The following is a 17766-nucleotide window of genomic DNA, read 5'->3' as shown; positions in this document are numbered from 1 at the left end:
CAACATTATTAAAATCTTTGCCATGCTTCTGCTTTATATTTAGGAAAGAGAGGTAAAGGACAGAAAAAAAATAGTTGCTATCTCTGGTATTATACTATGTAGGCAGAGAGGTGCTTGTTGAATTTAGCAGCAGAAGCAGAACTAGTTTTGAGAGAAGAGAAAAGCTTAGTAGTCATTGTTTGCATTTCTTTTTTTTTTTAAAGATTTTATTTATTTATTTGACAGAGACAGCCAGCGAGAGAGGGAACACAGCAGGGGGAGTGGGAGAGGAAGAAGCAGGCTCCCAGCGGAGGAGCCCGATGTGGGACTCGATCCCGGAACGCCAGGATCACGCCCTGAGCCAAAGACAGACGCCTTAACGACTGCGCCATCCAGGCGCCCCCATTGTTTGCATTTCTATACCACATCCTGGCTGAGACATCAAAAGACTAGGGATACATAGTTGGAGGGAAAAAGCCTTAAAACTTTGCATGGGTAGTATGTGAAAATAATTGAGAATTGTATTCAAAAATATGACGTTAGTGATATAATTTATATTGACAGCTCGAATCCAAAGCTGCCTTAATAAAATGATACAAGAGCTGAGTGAGAACCTTTTTGTATGTGTGGAAAACACATGCCTTATTATGCTAAGAAACTATAGTAAGAAGGATTCCCAAAAGGAATTCAGCATGGAAGATCAATGAATATCAATAAGCCACAGGAAACATTTGTTGAAGACATTAAACATATGGATGGTGAAACAAAAAAACCCAATGATCTAACACATCTGTATAAAATTACCTTATTTACCTGGGAATGTCAGTGTGATGAAATACTTGATACCATCCAGTTTATCCTCCTGCGCATCAATCTTGACCTTGACCTTCAGGATGTAAATATTGCCAAACTTGTTTTTGAGGTGTTGAGGGCTACCCAGGCACAGGAACTTTCCCTGTACCATGATGGCCAGCCTGGTACAGAAGGCATCACATTCCTCCATTCTAGCAAAACATAATAGCATAAAAAGTGCTGTTTTGGAGGACATTCTGTAGTTCAAATGGAGCCAAGATTTTGTGACTCTGTTTTCAATATGAAATGGAATTTGCTAATCATAAAGATCATAGTTGGAAAGTGAAAAATTTTCAAACAATTAGTAGTAGAGTACAAATGCCCAAACACATCTCCTGAACTTCCTGCTCTTTCCACATTCTTAATTATTTAACTCAATGAGGATTTTTGGCCATTCCATTCATTAGTATTACAGAAGAGATCACATACCTAAGCAAATTTATTGTCAATATTCCTAGCCCCAAATGATTCTCGCTTATAACCACCATAATACTTGCCAACCCTCATTCAAGCCTCCAAATGAGCCACACCTATGGGAAGTTATAATGATGGCTTTGCCACTTTCACGTGTCCATGTCACAACATCCCAGAGCAGGCGTCGGGCTACAGGGTCCATACCAGTTGATGGCTCGTCCAGCAGAACGACTGAGGTCTTTCCCATTAGGGCAATAGCAGTACTCAGCCTACGTTTGGTTCCTCCACTTTATGGTCATAGAAAGAGAGAAAATTTAGGGGAAAGGGAGGTTATTCAAATTAGTTACTTATAGGAAACAGCACAAACATATCAACAAACATGTAATATGAATTCCATAATGTTGATTAGTTGTACTTCAATAAGTTGGCAAGCCCAGTACAGGTGTATATATCAATTAATTTTCATTTGAAATGTAGATGACTGACTTTTATGTAACTGATTTTAGGTACACCGTCAGTGGCATTTATTTACTTGTGCTTAGGGTACCATGATTTCCCAAGTATAAAAATCTACCATAATTCAAAGGGCCTAGATTCCTCCTTTCTTGGCAGACAAAGTACCATATGGACACTAGGAAGAATAATATAATCCCTTTTGAGATTTAGAGGCTACAGTTCAAATAGAACTAGGATTCTTAGTTTCATCTCTGCAAAGGAAAGACACGGAACTACATTTATCTGTCTTATTACTATTATCTGAAACCTAGCAACTTGTGAGACAGTTTTACAATTAGCTAATTGTGTGACAGAGGGACCTAGGTGGAGCTGTACTCATTTATTTCAAACATCAGAAACACAGGGAAGCATATCAACATTTATGGGAGCAACAAAAAGATCATCATAATGAAATGACTCACCTGTAGGTTCTGATAAGCTTGTCAGCATGGGGTTCCAGTTGCATTGAACTCAACCATTTATTCACATACAGCTGAATCTGGGGCTCAGAGACTCCCCATAATCTGGCACACATGATCATTATTTCCCGACCAGTCATGTATTCCAGCAGTGCATCAGATTGAGGACAATAGCCAACTCTTGACTTCACCTGATTACGAGAATTGCCTTAATAAGGACCCAAGTCATCTATCCTCCTGAGCATTGCTGGATTAGATAGAAGACCACAGTCCTCCAAGCTATGTCTCTAAGAGTCTTACCAAGAATTTTTCTTTTCTAAAGTTTACACAATGATGGCTGCTGGATCTATTGTAATAAGTTGGAATAACAGGTTCCTCAATTCACTTTTAATGATCATAGGAAAGAAAAAGTCAAAATAAAATCCCAGAGCCCACTGAATTTGGAGGAGTATTAGAATATGAGATTCTCCCCTCATTAATAAGAAACTCTAAAGGACATGACCACCATAGAAGTTTTTTTGCACTGCACAACCTGCATAGCCATGTGTAGATCTTGTTTCACAGTGAGGCTGAAATAGAAGCAAAGCCTTCCCTACTCCCACAAACAGAAGAATGCAACGAGTGTTGTTTTGCCAATAACCAACCCCTTTATGGATTTGCATTTAGATGCACATAGACAAGAGAAAAAGATAATAACATCCTTTTATTAAAATTAATTAAAATTAAAAATAATTAAAATTATTCTAAATACTAAATACTAAATTCATATCTTTCCCTCTAAAATTTTATTAATTAACATACAGTAATCCCAGATTGTTTACACCCCTAATCTCTTGGCAAAAATAAAAACAAACCCTTTCTTCTATTCTAGGTATAAAGTTATTCTCCCATATAAGTTTTTGAAAGTAAATGAGCTGCATACAACCATAACTCAATGAACAAAGAAAAAGATACCATGAATGCCATCAGTAGAAACAACACTCACAAGAAACATATTTGAAATGACTTCAGATATTGGGATTATCAGATCAGATGTGCAAATGATTGTGCTTATTATGTTCAAATAAATTTTTTAAACTTAGAACTATGTTCATGAAAAAAAAATGAAGCTGGAGGTATCACAATTACAGATTTCAAGTTGTACTACAGACCACAATGCTTTGAAATTGGAACTCAACCACAAGGAAAAATTTGGAAGAAACTCAAACACTTGGAGACTAAGAACCATCCTGCTCAAGAATGATTCGATAAACCAGGAAATCAAAAATCAATTTAAACAATTTATGGAGACCAATGAGAATGAAAACACAGCGGTCCAAAACCTATGGGATACTGTGAAGGCAGTCCTAAGGGGAAAATACATAGCCATCCAAGCCTCACTCAAAAGAATAGAAAAATCTAAAATGTAGTTTTTATATTCTCACCTCAAGAAGCTGGAACAGCAACAGAGGAACAGGCCTAATCCATGCACTAGAAAACAGTTGATCAAGATTAGAGCAGAGATCAATGAATTAGAAACCAGGAGTACAGTAGAGCAGATCAACAGAACTAGAAGCTGGTTCTTTGAAAGAGTAAATAAAATTGACAATCCACTGGCAAGACTTATCCAAAAGAAGAGAGAAAGGACCCAAATTAATAAAATTATGAATGAAAAGGGAGAGGTCACAACCAACACCAATGAAATTGGAAGGATTGTTAGAAACTTTTATCAACAGCTTTATGCCAATAAATTAAGCAACTGGAAGAGATAGAGTCGTTCCTGGAAACCTATAAACTACCAAGACTGAAACAGGAAGAAATTGATTTTTTAAACAGGCCAATTAATTATGAAGAGATTGAAACAGTGATAAAAAACCTTCCAACAAACAAAACACGAGGACCGGATGGTTTTCCCGGGGAATTCTACCAAACATTCAAAGAAGAAATAATACCTATTCTCCTAAAGCTATTTCAAAAAATAGAAACAGAAGGAAAGCTACCAAACTCATTCTATGAGGCCAATATTACCTTGATCCCCAAACCAGGCAAAGACCCCATCAAAAAGGAGAATTACAGACTGATTTCCCTAATGAATATGGACGCCAAAATCCTCAACAAGATTCTGGCTAATAGAATCCAACAGATAAAAGGATTCTCCATCATGACCAAGTGGGATTCATCCCTGGGATGCAAGCGTGGTTCAACATTCGCAAATCGATCAGTGTGATAGATTATATCAACAAGAAAAAAGTCAAAAATCATATGATTCTCTCAACAGATGCAGAAAAAGCATTTGACGAAATACAGCATCCTTTCCTGATTAAAACCCTTCAGAGTGTAGGGATAGAGGGCATATTCCCCAATCTCATAAAAACCATCTATGAAAAGCCTACAGCAAATATCATTCTCAATGGGGAAAAGCTGGAAGCCTTTCCCTTAAGATCAGGAACACAACAAGGATGCCCACCCTCGCCATTATTATTCAAGTTGTACTACAAAGCATAGTAATCAAAACAGTATAGTACTGGTACAAAAACAGACACATAGATAAACAGAACAGGATAGAAACCCCAGAAACAAACCCATGATTATATGGTCAATTAATCTTTGACAAAAGAGCCAAGAACATGCAATGGAACAAAAACAGTCTCCAGTCTCTTCGACAAATGGTGTTGGGAAAACTGGACAGCTACATACAAAAGAATGAAACTGGCTACTTTCTTTAACCACACACAAAAAATAAACTCAAAATAGATTAAAGACCTAAATGTTAGACCTGAAACCATAAAAATCCTAGGAGAGAAAACAGGTAGTAATTTCTCTGCTTTGGCCATAGAAATATTTTTCTAGATATGTTTTCTGAGACAAGGGAAATAGAAGCAAAAATAAAATATTGGGACTACATTAAAATAGAAAGCTTCTGCACAGTGAAGGAAACAATCAACAAAACTAAAAGACAACCTACTGAATGGGAGAAGATATTTGCAAATGACATACATAATAAAGGGTTAGTATCCAAAATATGTAAAGAATTTATACAATTTAACACCCAAAATCCAAATAATCTAATTTAAAAATGGGTAGAAGACATGAGCAGACATTTCTCCAAAGAAGACATCCAGATGGCCAACAGACACATGAAAAGATGCTTAACATCACTCATCATTAGGGAAATGCAAATCAAAACTATAGTGAGATATCATCACATACTTGTCAGAATGGCTAAAATCAACCACACAAGAAACAGCAGGTGTTGGTGAGGGTGTGGAAAAAGGAAAATCCTCCTGTGCTGTTGGTGAGAATGGAAACTGGTACAGCCACTGTGGAAAACAGTATAGAGTTTCCTCAAAAAATTAAAAATAGAACTACCCTATCATCCAGGGGCGCTTGGGTGGCACAGTCGTTAAGTGTCTGCCTTTGGCTCAGGGTGTGATCCCAGCATTCTGGGATGGAGCCCCACATCAGGCTCCTCCACTGGGAGCCTGCTTCTTCCTCTCCCACTCCCCCTGCTTGTGTTCCCTCTCTTGCTGGCTGTCTCTCTCTCTCTCTGTCAAATAAATAAAGAAATAAAATCTTAAAAAAAAAAAAAACTACCCTATGATCCAGTAATTCCACTACTGGGTATTTACCCCCAAAATATAAAAACACAATTCAAATGGATAAATGCACCCCAGTATTTATTGTAGCATTATTTACAATGGCCAAATTATGGAGGCAGCACAGCTGTCCATTGACTGATGAGTGGATAAAGAAGAAGTGGTATATGCATATATATAAAATGGAATATTACTCAGCCATAAAAAAGAATAAAATCTTGCCATTTGCAACAACATGAATTCATCTAGAGAGTATAATGCTAAGTGAAATAAGTCAGAGAAAGACAAACACCATATGATTTCATTCCATATGCAGAACTTAAGAAACAAATAAACAAACAGAAGGGAAAAGAGGGAGAGAGACAAACCAGGAAATAGACTCTTAACTATAGAGAACAAATTGATGGTTATCAGAGGGGAGGTGGGTGGGGGATGGGTGAAATAGGTGATGGCGATGAAAAGCACACTTATCTTGATGAATACTGAATAATGTATGGAATTGTTGAATCATTATATTGTTCACCTGAAACTAATATTATACTGTATGGTAGCCATACTGGAATTAAAAACTTAATAAAATTTAAAAAATCTGTCCATATATACAATGGAATATTACTTAGCTATCAAAAAGAACGATTTCTCAACATTTGCTGTAACATGGATGGCATTGGAGGAGATAATGCTAAGTGAAATAAGTCAAGCAGAGAAAGACAATTATCATATGGTTTCTCTCATCTATGGAACATAAGAACTAGGAAGATCGGTAAGAGAAGAAAGGGATATAGAAAGGGGAGGTAATCAGAAGGGGGAATGAAGCATGAGAGACTATGGACTCTGAGAAAAAAACTGAGGGCTTCGGAGCGGGGGGGTGGGGGAATGGGATAGACTGGTGATGGGTAGTAAGGAGGGCACGTATTGCATGGTGCGCTGGTTGTTATATGCAACTAATGAATCATCAAACTTTACATCAAAAAATAAATAAATTAAAAATTAAAATTAAAATTAAAAATCTTTATGAAAAAGAAAAGTATAAAGTCACTTGGATAGTTTGGGGATGAACCATATATAACATCTAAAAACTAAAAATAAATAAGTATAATAAATAAAGCCTGTTACAAACTTTGGAAATGCATTTGACAGCAATTTAATGACAATGGAAGAAATTAATTTAGCCTGGAGATTACATAATAAGAAAGCTTCTTGGATGCAGTACAAAAATTAAAAATGGGGAAGCATGAAAGCAAGAGACAGACTGGAAATATCTGGATAGCTGAAGTTGCAGAAGGAGAGAAAGAAAGAAACAGGAAAAATATTTGAAGAAATCATAAGTGAAAATGATCCAGAACCAATTAAAGATACCAAATGAGAAATTGAAGAATGTCAACACATTCCAAGCAGGACAAAATTTTAAAAGATTCATATCTAAATATTTCATATTGAAGCTTATGTAAAACAAAGGCAAAATTTAAAAGGCAGCTACAGAGAAAAGAGATTATCTATAAAGAAATATCAAACTGGGTTAATTTCTCAGAAGTAGTGATGGAAACTAGGTGATAATGAAACAACAGCTCAATTTGCTAAAGAAAAGTAATGGCAAACTTCAAATTCTATACGCAGTGAAAATATCTTTTGTCAATGACGGTAAATAAGAGGCATTTACAGGTAAAAACAAAACATGAATAAGAAAGTTTGCCCGAGGGGCGCCTGGGTGGCACAGCGGTTGGGCGTCTGCCTTCGGCTCGGGGCGTGATCCTGGCGTTACAGGATCGAGCCCCACGTCAGGCTCCTCTGCTGGGAGCCTGCTTCTTCCTCTCCCACTCCCCCCTGCTTGTGTTCCCTCTCTCGCTGGCTGTCTCTCTCTCTGTCAGGTAAATAAATAAAATCTTAAAAAAAAAAAAAAAAAAAGAAAGTTTGCCCGTGAGTTTTAGATTGAGATTCTGCAATTGCCATTTCTATTGTGTGCTGAGGACAGGTCCTAGCCATTGCAATAAGGTAAGGAAAAAAAGCATAGGGTTGGAAAGGAAAATAAACCCTCATTATCTGCAGCAGTCATGATTTAAAAGTAAACCTTCCAGTATAATTTATAGATAAATGTTGGAATTAAGAGAATTTAGTAATTTTGTTGAATACAAGTTCAATATTTATAAATCAATTGCACTGGGTGGCTCAGTTGGTTAAGCATCAGGTTCTTGATTTCAGCTCAGGTCATGATCTCAGAGTCCTGGGATCCAGCTCCAGGTTGGGCTCTTCACTCAGTGTGGAGTCTGCTTCTCTCCCTCTCTCTTTGATCCTCCCCTTGCTCACACATGCTCTCTAAAATAAACAAATCTTTTTTAAAAAATCAGTTGTGAAAGATGGCGGAGGAGTAGGGGACTCCATTTCAACCAGTCCCCTGAATTTAGCTGGATATCTACCAAACCATTCTGAACCCACGAAATCAGCCTGAGATGTAAAAATATATATCTGGATCTCTACAAGCAGAAAAACACCACCTGTCCCAAGGTATGAAAGGTGGAGGCGTGATTCTGCAGGCAGAGGAAGATAAACAGAAGGGGGAGGGAACCTCTATAAGCTGGCCCTGGAAATTGATATAATACCTGCGTGCGAAAGTGTCCTGTGCTGGGGGACACAGAGATAACTCACAGAGCCCTAATGGCTGGCCAGGAAGGGCTTTATAATAGGATAACAGTGCTTAAACAGGATCCAGGAGCTGCAGGGGCACACGGGAACCCAGGCCGCTCACGGGACCGCTCCCAAGAGCTGGGAACACTTGTGCAAACCCAGGACTGCTTGCGCTTTTAGAAGCACAAAGGGCAGAGAGGCAGGGCTCCTGGGTTAACTGCTGAGAAGGTCCTGAGGGTGTGCATCCCCAACCCACCTCCTCTTCCACAAACCCTCAGTTTGTTTCCCAGAGTCCAGAGTCTCTCCTGGTTTCTCTCCCTCTCTGATTTCTTCCATTCAGTTTTCCCTCTCTTCCCCTGTGGTCTTCTGTGCTATTCCATATGTTCCACATATGTGTGAAACCATATGATAATTGTCATTCTCTGATTGACTTATTTCACTTAGCATAATCCCCTCCAGTTCCATCCATGTCGATGCAAATGAGGGTATTCATCCTTCTGCTGGCTGAGTAATATTCCATTGTATATTGAACCACATCTTCTTTATCCATTCATCTGGTGAGGCACATCTCAGCTCCTTCCACAGTTTGGCTATTGTGGACATTGCTGCTATGAACATTGGGGTGCATGTGCCCCTTCTTTTCACTACATCTGTATCTTTGGGGTAAATACCCAGTAGTGCAATTGCTGGGTCATAGGGTAGCTCTATTTTTAACATCCTGAGGAACCTCCATACTGTCTTCCAAAGTGGGCTGTACTAGCTTGCATTCCCACCAATAGTGTGAGAGGGTTCCCCTTTCTCCACATCCTCACCATCACTTGTTTCCTGTCTTGTTAATTTTTGCCATTCTAACTGGTGTAAGGTGGTATCTCATTGTGCTTTTGATTTGTATTTCCCTGATGGCTAGTGATGTTGAACATTTTTTCATGTGTCTTTTAGTCATTTGTACATCTTCTTTGGAGAAGTGTCTGTTCATATCTTCTGCGCATTTTTTGACTGAATTATTTGTTTTTTGGATGTTGAGTTTGAGAAGTTCTTTATAGATCTTGGATACCAGCCCTTTATCTGTAATGTCATTTTCAAATATCTTCTCCCATTCCGTGGGTTGCCTCTTAATTTTCTTGACTGTTTCCTTTGCTGTGCAGAAGCTTTTTATCTTGATGAAGCCCCAAAAGTTCATTTTTGCTTTTGTTTCCCTTGCCTTTAGAGACATGTCTTAAAATAAGTCAAGTTGCTGTGGCCAATGTTGAAGAGATTACCGCCTATGTCCTTCTCTAGGATTTTGATGGATTTTTGTCTCACATTGAGGTCTTTCATCCATTTTGAGCTTATTTTTGTGTTTGGTGTAAGAAAGTAGTCCAGTTTCATTCTTTTGCATGTAGCTGTCCAATTTTCCCAGCACCATTTATTGAAGAGACTGTCTTTTTTCCATTGGATATTTTTTTCTGCTTTGTCAAAGATTAGTTGACTATAGAATTGAGGGTCCATTTTTGGGCTCTCTATTCTGTTCCATTGGTCTGTGTGTCTGTTTGTTTTTGTGACAGTACCATGCCATCTTAGTGATCACAGCTTTGTAATATAGCATGAAGTCAGCATTGTGATGCCCCAGCTTTGGTTTTCTTTTTCATCAATCCCCTGGTGATTCGGGGTCTTTTCTGGTTACATACAAATTTTAGGATTGTTTGTTCCAGCTCTGTGAAAAATGTGGATGGTATTTTGATAGGGATTGCACTGAATGTGTAGTTTGCTCTGGGCAGCAGAGATATTTTCGCAATGTTTATTCTTCCAATCCATGAGCATGGAATGTTTTTCCATCTCTTTGTGTCTTCCTCCATTTCTTTTATAAGTGTTCTGTAGTTTCTAGAGTATAGGTCCTTTACCTCTTTGTTTAGGTTTATTCCTAGGTATCTGATGGGTTTGGGTGCAATTGTAAATGGGATCGATGCCTTCATTCCTCTTTCTTCAGTCACATTGTTAGCGTATAGAAGTGCAGCTGATTTCCGTGCACTGATTTTGTATCCTGCCACATTGCTGAATTGCTATATAAGCTCTAATAATTTGGGGGTGGAGTCTTTTGGGTTTTCCACATGGAGTATCACATCATCTGCAAAGAGTGAGAGTTTGACTTTTTCTTTGCCAATTTGGATGCCTTTTATTTCTTTTTGTTGTCTGGTTGCTGAGGCTAGGACTTCTAGTACTATGTTGAATAGCAGTGATGAGAGTGGGCATCCCTGTCATGTTCCTGACCTTAGGGAAAACCTCTGTTATTCCCCATTGAGAATGATATTCGCAATGGGCTTTTCATAGATGGATTTTATGATATCGAGGTATGTTCCCTCTATCCCTGTATTTTGAGGAGTTTTAATCAGGAAAGGATGCTGTACTGTATGGTGAGTAACATAACATAATAAAAAATTATTTAAAAAAGGGCACATGAAAACAAACAAACAAACAAAAAGGAAAGGATGCTGTATTTTGTCAAATGTTTTTTCTCCATCAATTGAGAGGATCCTATGGTTCTTGTCTCTTCTCTTGTTAATATGATCACATTGATTGATTTGTGAATGTTGAACCACCCTTGTATCACAGGAATAAACCCCACCTGGTTGTGGTGAATAATTCTTTTAATGTACCGTTGGATCCTATTGGCTAGGAGATTGTTGAGTATTTTGGCATCCATGTTCATCAGGGATATTGGTCTGTAATTCTCCTTTTTGATGGGGTCTTTCCCCGGTTTTGCGATCAGGGTAATGCTGGCCTCATAGATTGAGTTTGGAAGTTTTTCTTCCATTTCAATTTTTTGAAACAACTTCGTAGAATAGGTATGATTTCTTCTTTAAATGTTTGGAAAAATTCGCCTTGAATGCCATCTGGCTCTGGACTCTTGTTTTTTGGGAGGTTTTTAATTACTGTTTCAATTTCCTTGCTGGCTATTGGTCTGTTCAGATTGTCTAGTTCTTCCTGTTTCACTCTTGGTAGTTTATAGTTTCCAGGAATGCATCCATTTCTTCCAGATTGCCTAGTTTGTTGGGATATAGCTGCTGGTAATAAGTCCCAATAATTTCCTCTATTACCTTGGTATTGGTCGTGATTTCTCCTCTTTCATTCATGTCTTTCAATAGCTACTCTCAACATGAAAGGGCTGAATGCTCCCATCAAATGGCACAGGGTTTCAGACTGGATAAAAAAGCAGGACCCATCCATATGCTGGCTACAAGAGACACATTTTGAACCTATAGACACCTCCAGATTGAAAGTGACGGGATGGAGAACAATTTATCATGCCAACGGACCTCAAAAGAAAGCTGGGGCAGCAATTCTCATATTAGACAAATTAGATTTTAAACCAAAGACTGTAGTAAGATATGTAGAGGGACACTATATCAAACTTAAAGGGTCTATCCAACAAGAAAATCTAATAATTGTAAATATCTATGCCCCCAACATGGGAACAGCCAACTACATACACCACCTCTTAACCAAAAGAAAGACTCATATTGCTAATAATACAATAATTGTAGGAGACTTCAACACTCCACTCTCAGCAATAGACAGATCATCTAAGCAGATCAACAAAGAAACAAGAGCTTTGAAGGACACGTTGGACTAAATGGACTTTGTAGATATATACAGAACATTCCATCCTAAAACAATAGAATATTCATTCTTCTCAAGTGCACACAGAACTTTCTCCAGAATAGATCACATACTGGGTCACAAATCAGGTCTCAACAGATACCAAAATATTGAAATTGTTCCCTGCATATTTTCACACCACAATGCATGGAAAATGGAACTCAACCACAAGGAAAAATTTGGGAAGAATGCAAACACTTGGAGGTTAAAAAGCATCTTGCTAAAGAATGAATGGCTCAACCAGGAAATTAAAGAGAACTTAAACAGTTCATGCAAACCAATGAAAATGAAAACACATCAGTTCAGAACCTATGGGATACTGCAAAGGTGGTCCTTAGAGGGAAATACATAGCCCTCAAGCCTCTCTCAAAAAATTAGAAAAATCTGGGGCGCCTGGGTGGCTCAGTTGTTAAGCATCGGCCTTCGGCTCAGGGCATGATCCCAGGGTCCTGGGATCAAGCCCCGCATCAGGCTCCCTGCTCCGCTGGGAGCCTGCTTCTTCCTCTCCAACTCCCCCTGCTTGTGTTCCCTCTCTCGCTGGCTGTCTCTCTCTCCGTCAAATAAATAAATAAATAAAATATTTTTTTAAAATCAGAAAAATCCCAAATGCACAAGCTAACCTTACACCTAAAGGATCTGGAGAAAGAACAACAAATAAAGCCTAAACCAAGCAGGAGAAGAGAAATGATAAAGATTAGAACAGAAATCAATGAAATAGAAACTAGAACAGTAGAACAGATCAACAAAATTAGAAGCTTGTTCTTTGAAAGAATTAATAAGATTGATAAATCTCTGGCCAGACTTATCCAAAAGAAAAGAGAAAGGACCCAAATTAATAAAATCATTAGTTTTTTAAGATTCCACATATAAGTAAAATCACATGGTATTTGTCTTTCTCTGTCTGACTTACTTTACTTAGTATAATGCCATCTAGGCCCATCCATGTTGTTGCAAATGGCAAGATATCATTTTTTATTATGGCTAAATGATATTCCATTGTATATACCACATCTTCTTTATCCCTTCATCTATCAACAGACACTTAGGATGCCTCCATATCTTGGCTACTGTAAATAATTGTACAAAAAAAATAGGGGTGCATGTATCTTTATGAATTAGTGTTTTTGTTTTCTTTGGGTAAATAAGCAGCAGTGAAATTTCCAGATTGTATGGTATTTCTATTTTTAATTTTCTGAGGAACCTCCATACTGCCTGCTGGGAATTTTGGAATCTCTGATCCCAAAAACCATCTGAAAGAACCCATTCATCTCCTTTCATCATACATCACTTCTTCCTCTATTTCAATTTTTTCCCTTCTAGTATAAATGTGGTTCAAGTTGTTTAATATATAAAATGTCTCCTGTCTCATCCTCACAACTTTGGGTGAATTCTAATGTTTCCCTTTGCTTCAAAGCTAACTTTCTTTAAAGTATAACCCAAATTCTTGGCTTCACCTCTGTTACTAGAATACTGTTCATCCTAGAGCATGCAGGTTCCCACAGCCCCATCTTCCTCATGTCATGACAATGTGCCGTGAACTAAAGAGGAAAGGAATGCACCATTTAGGCTCCCATTACTACCACTCAAGTGACCATAGTACAATAGTTCTTGCTAACTGCATCAGTGAAGTTCTAGTTGTTAAATCCAATACACCATTTTCAGGCTTTACATTGCCTGAGATTTCCTGGAATCTGATGCCATTCACAATTTTCCTCTTGAATTTTTCTTTCCACTTAGCTTTCCCCAAGGTTATGCACTCTCTCCCAGTTGGCACATGCACCCAATGGCTGGCTGATTCAGGGATACAAAAGATGGCTATGTTGCCTTGATTTGGGACCATTCTGAAAGGCCATCCTGTTCCAGAGCTCTAAGGTGCATGAAGACCTCAGTTACAAGCAAACTGCATTTGTAAATGAACTGCATCTTCTGCCCAGTCTTCCTTATAGCACCTTGTCTGGCATATGTTAGATGTACTCTTGAGAGAACTTGCCTTTTACTCTAGCAGTTTCAAAGAACACAAAAGATAATCTTGTCTTGATTCTATTCTTGTTGCCTCTCTCTCTTCCAAAATTTAATTCTCTCTCCAGAATCTACTGAGTCAACAGTATCAATATCAATGTCTACCATGTTTGCCATCTATTTTCTTCAGTGCCTGCCTATTACCTGTACCCCCAAGGTATCAAGCTTCTCATATCTTAGATTGTAATAGTGTCTTACCTTTTGAAGACTTTTAGTGATGCTAACATGCTCAATGAACACATCCCCAGAGGTAACAGTCTCTTCACCCGTCAAAATTTTGAAGGTAGTAGTTTTTCCAGCTCCATTGAATCCAAGCAATCCAAAGCACTCTCCCCTTTGGATTGTAACAGAGATATTTTTCACAGCCAGAATGACTGGATACTTAAAATATATCTAAAAAAATCCAGAAAATACAATGTAGTAAAGAGTATTTGAAGATCAAATAAATAAATACCTCAGACCCCTATGGACCACGACTTCAGACAGTTTCACAAGAACTCTGCTATTACACTGGAAAAATACACATAGATTCTGAAGAACCACAGTGTGCCCTGGACACCAATGACATACTCTTGGGGATAAGTGAAGCCAGCCTATATTGGCCAGTGAATGATGTTACCTTTGTGAGTTCCTTAATAAGCACTGTGGAATCTAGGAACTCCTGAGGCTGCCCCAGGATTCTCTGTCTTTCATTTTGTACATCCTCATCATCAGATTCTCCAGATAGTTCCTTGGACACTTTTTCCTACATTTTCAAAACAAGAATTATAAAAGTGAATGCTCTTTAGGTGTCTAGTCTACAGTGGGTGGTTTCATGAAAGCTAAGCTAGGGGATAATCTCAAAGACATTAAAATATAAGATTTTAGTCATTCCATAAAGTATCTGAATATTACTCAGCATCATGTACAACTTGACTAAGTTTTGAATAATAAATAGTTCGTCAGAAGAATGATGGTGGAGACCAGAGGAGAAGAAAAAGTCATTCAACATAGTAGAAAGAGTGTGAATTAACATGCTACAATGTGTACTTTAAATCTTTAGAATTTTAAGAATTTTAAATCTTTATTTTTTAAGTTTTTATTTAAATTCCAGTTAGTTATGTACAGTGTAATATTAGTTGTAGGTGTACAAGATAGTGATTCAGTATTTCCATTCAACACCTGGTGCTCATCACAAGTGTACTCCTTAATCCCTACCACCTATTTCACCCACCCCCTCACCCACCTCCCCTCTGATAACCATCAGTTTGTTCTCTATAGTTCAGAGTCTTTTTCTTGGTTTGCGTCTTTCTCTCTTTTCTTCTCTCTGTTCATTCATTTTGTTTTTTAAATTCCACATATGAGTGAAATCATGCTATTTGTTTAAAAGAATATAAAGCATTCAGGGAAATGGCTTTTATCACTTGGATCTTTAAGAAGGAAATCATCCCAAGATGGTAGGGAAACTCTAAAAAACAGTCATGAATACATAATAATAACTTTTTTCGTCAATCAATCAGGAATAGAAGCCAAGAAAATCAGCAAGGTTTAACAAGATTTTTCCTAAGAAACTCATTGGCATATATTTTCAAGATAAATATTACAAGATAAATGCTCTTTATTACTCCTGACTAGACCAAATAACTTTAGAAAACTGATTTCAAGATGGTAGAACAGAAAATAGGCATAATTTTAAAGATTGTTTTTTTTTTAATTTTTTTTTTTAAGATTTTATTTATTTGACAGAGATAGAGACAGCCAGCGAGAGAGGGAACACAAGCAGGGGGAGTGGGAGAGGAAGAAGCAGGCTCATAGCAGAAGAGCCTGATGTGGGGCTCGATCCCAGATCGCCGGGATCACGTCCTGAGCCGAAGGCAGACGCTTAACCACTGTGCCACCCAGGCGCCCCTTAAAGATTGTTTTGTCCAATCAGTTCAGAACAGATTGATTTTTATTTCCTCAAATTAAAAAATTAGGCTTACATAGTGTTGTCTTTTTTCCAGAATTGGATACCTCAGGAAAAACTACAGCTGCAACTGAGATCAATCAAGTGTGACTTATTATAATTACAGTATGTTAAACACTGAAAGGCTAAAGAATACTTTCTTTTATAAAAGAAACTGTCTTTATTTGAAATAGTATAGGGAAATTAAAGCTTAAGATCCTCTCAAAACAATGGAAGTTTTTGTGTAAAGCAATAAAGAAATGACCGGTAGCTTCATTAGAAATATAAATTAACTATAGGCTACCTACTTTACTAGAAAGAACCAGGGAAAGAGACAGCTATGAAGAGCTCTACTGGAGTGAAACTCATCTTTAACACTGATCTCAAACTACTTCTGCAAAGAGGCTCAAATTTAATGGTTCCCTCAATGGAGCAATTTATGTATTATGGCATTGATGAAAGAAATACAAAAATCAGCTAGCAGTTAGTGAAGCTTAACTTGGGTGTGGACATGGAAAGAGACAAAGAGAGACCTTCAAACCACTGTCATTCCAGGGTTACTACCCCCATGCCCAGGTCTGCATCTTCTGAAGAACAATACCAGAGGCTTCACACTACAAGGAAAATAGACTTCACAGAAACATCCCAGCCAGTTACTTAAACAAACTAGCAAACAACAAAAATTTCCTGGGAAAAGACAATACTCACAGAACCAATACATATTTAAAATATCCAGAGTTCAGAAAAAAAATTGTTATAAAAGAAACAAGAAACTGTGTCCCACACACAGGAAAAAAAGTAAGCAAGAGTAACTGCCTGTGCCGGTCATTAAATGACCAGATGTCTGATATAATAGACAAAGACTTCAAAGTAGTCATTATAACTATTTTCAAAATAAAGGAAATCATGCTTGAAGGAGTAAAGGGGGGTATGATGACAATGTTGTATCAAATAAGGATTACCAGTAACAAGATAGAAATTATAAAAGAAAGGATCCAACAGAAGTTCTGGAGTTGAAAAGTATAATAACTAAAATGAAAAAATCACTAGAAGGGTTCAATAACAAGCTTGAACTGGCAGAAAAAAAGAATTAGAAAACTTAAATAGATACAAAGGGAGTGTGAAACCTGAAGAATGGAGAGAAAAACAATCAAGAAAAATGAACAAAGCTTCAGAGAAATGTGGGATACCATTTAGTGCATCAATGTATGCATAATGGGAATGTCAAATGGAAAAAAGAGAAGCAAGCAGAAAAATACTTAAAGAAATGGCTGGAACTTCCCAGGTTTCATGAAAAACATTAATATACACATCCATAGCTTAGTGAATACCAAGTATGATAAACACAAATAGATCTGTACAGACAGAAAAAATGCTGAATGCCAAAGGCAGGGAGAAAATCTTGAAATCAATGAGAGATAAACACTTATCACTTATATTTCCAATAAGAGTAACACCTGACTTTTTACAAAAAACAATGGAGAGTGATATCAGCGTGCTGGTGGATTAGGAGACCCCAGTGCTTACTGTCCACCCCCCCCATCAATGATTTAACAAATATCCACAGAGAAAATAACCCTGGAGACCTCTGGAGTACAGTTAAAGAGGATGCAGCAACCTGGTGGAGTAGAAAATCCAGGGATGCCCATATAGAAAAGTAGAAGATGCATTTTACCCACATCAACCCATTCCTCAACTTAGCACAGCTTGGTACCAAAAAGAATCTCTTTGTTCACAATTTCTCTTCTTGAGAGAAAAGTAGAGCACGAAGATCCCAGCAGCCATTGTCATTAAGGACAAGAGCATCCCGCACTGTTGCTAGAGACACTAA

At 37.7% G+C, this 17766-nt stretch overlaps 1 protein-coding gene across 1 annotated transcript in view; it reads right to left on the bottom strand.

Annotated features, from left to right (window-relative positions):
• Window positions 1–17766, bottom strand: part of LOC113267501 (phospholipid-transporting ATPase ABCA3-like) — a 160715-nt gene that overhangs the window by 11343 nt on the left and 131606 nt on the right. Inside the window, exons 24-28 of the mRNA XM_048224503.1 lie at window positions 14631–14756; window positions 14210–14404; window positions 2163–2350; window positions 1362–1532; window positions 793–983 (exon numbers count right to left, since the gene is read on the bottom strand). Coding sequence (XP_048080460.1) covers window positions 793–983; window positions 1362–1532; window positions 2163–2350; window positions 14210–14404; window positions 14631–14756 — 871 coding nt within the window. The remainder of the gene's footprint in view (window positions 1–792; window positions 984–1361; window positions 1533–2162; window positions 2351–14209; window positions 14405–14630; window positions 14757–17766) is intronic.

This window comes from Ursus arctos, unplaced genomic scaffold (genome assembly GCF_023065955.2).
Source record: "Ursus arctos isolate Adak ecotype North America unplaced genomic scaffold, UrsArc2.0 scaffold_2, whole genome shotgun sequence".
Lineage (NCBI taxonomy): Eukaryota > Metazoa > Chordata > Mammalia > Carnivora > Ursidae > Ursus > Ursus arctos.
This window is presented reverse-complemented; position numbering and strand designations above follow the sequence as displayed.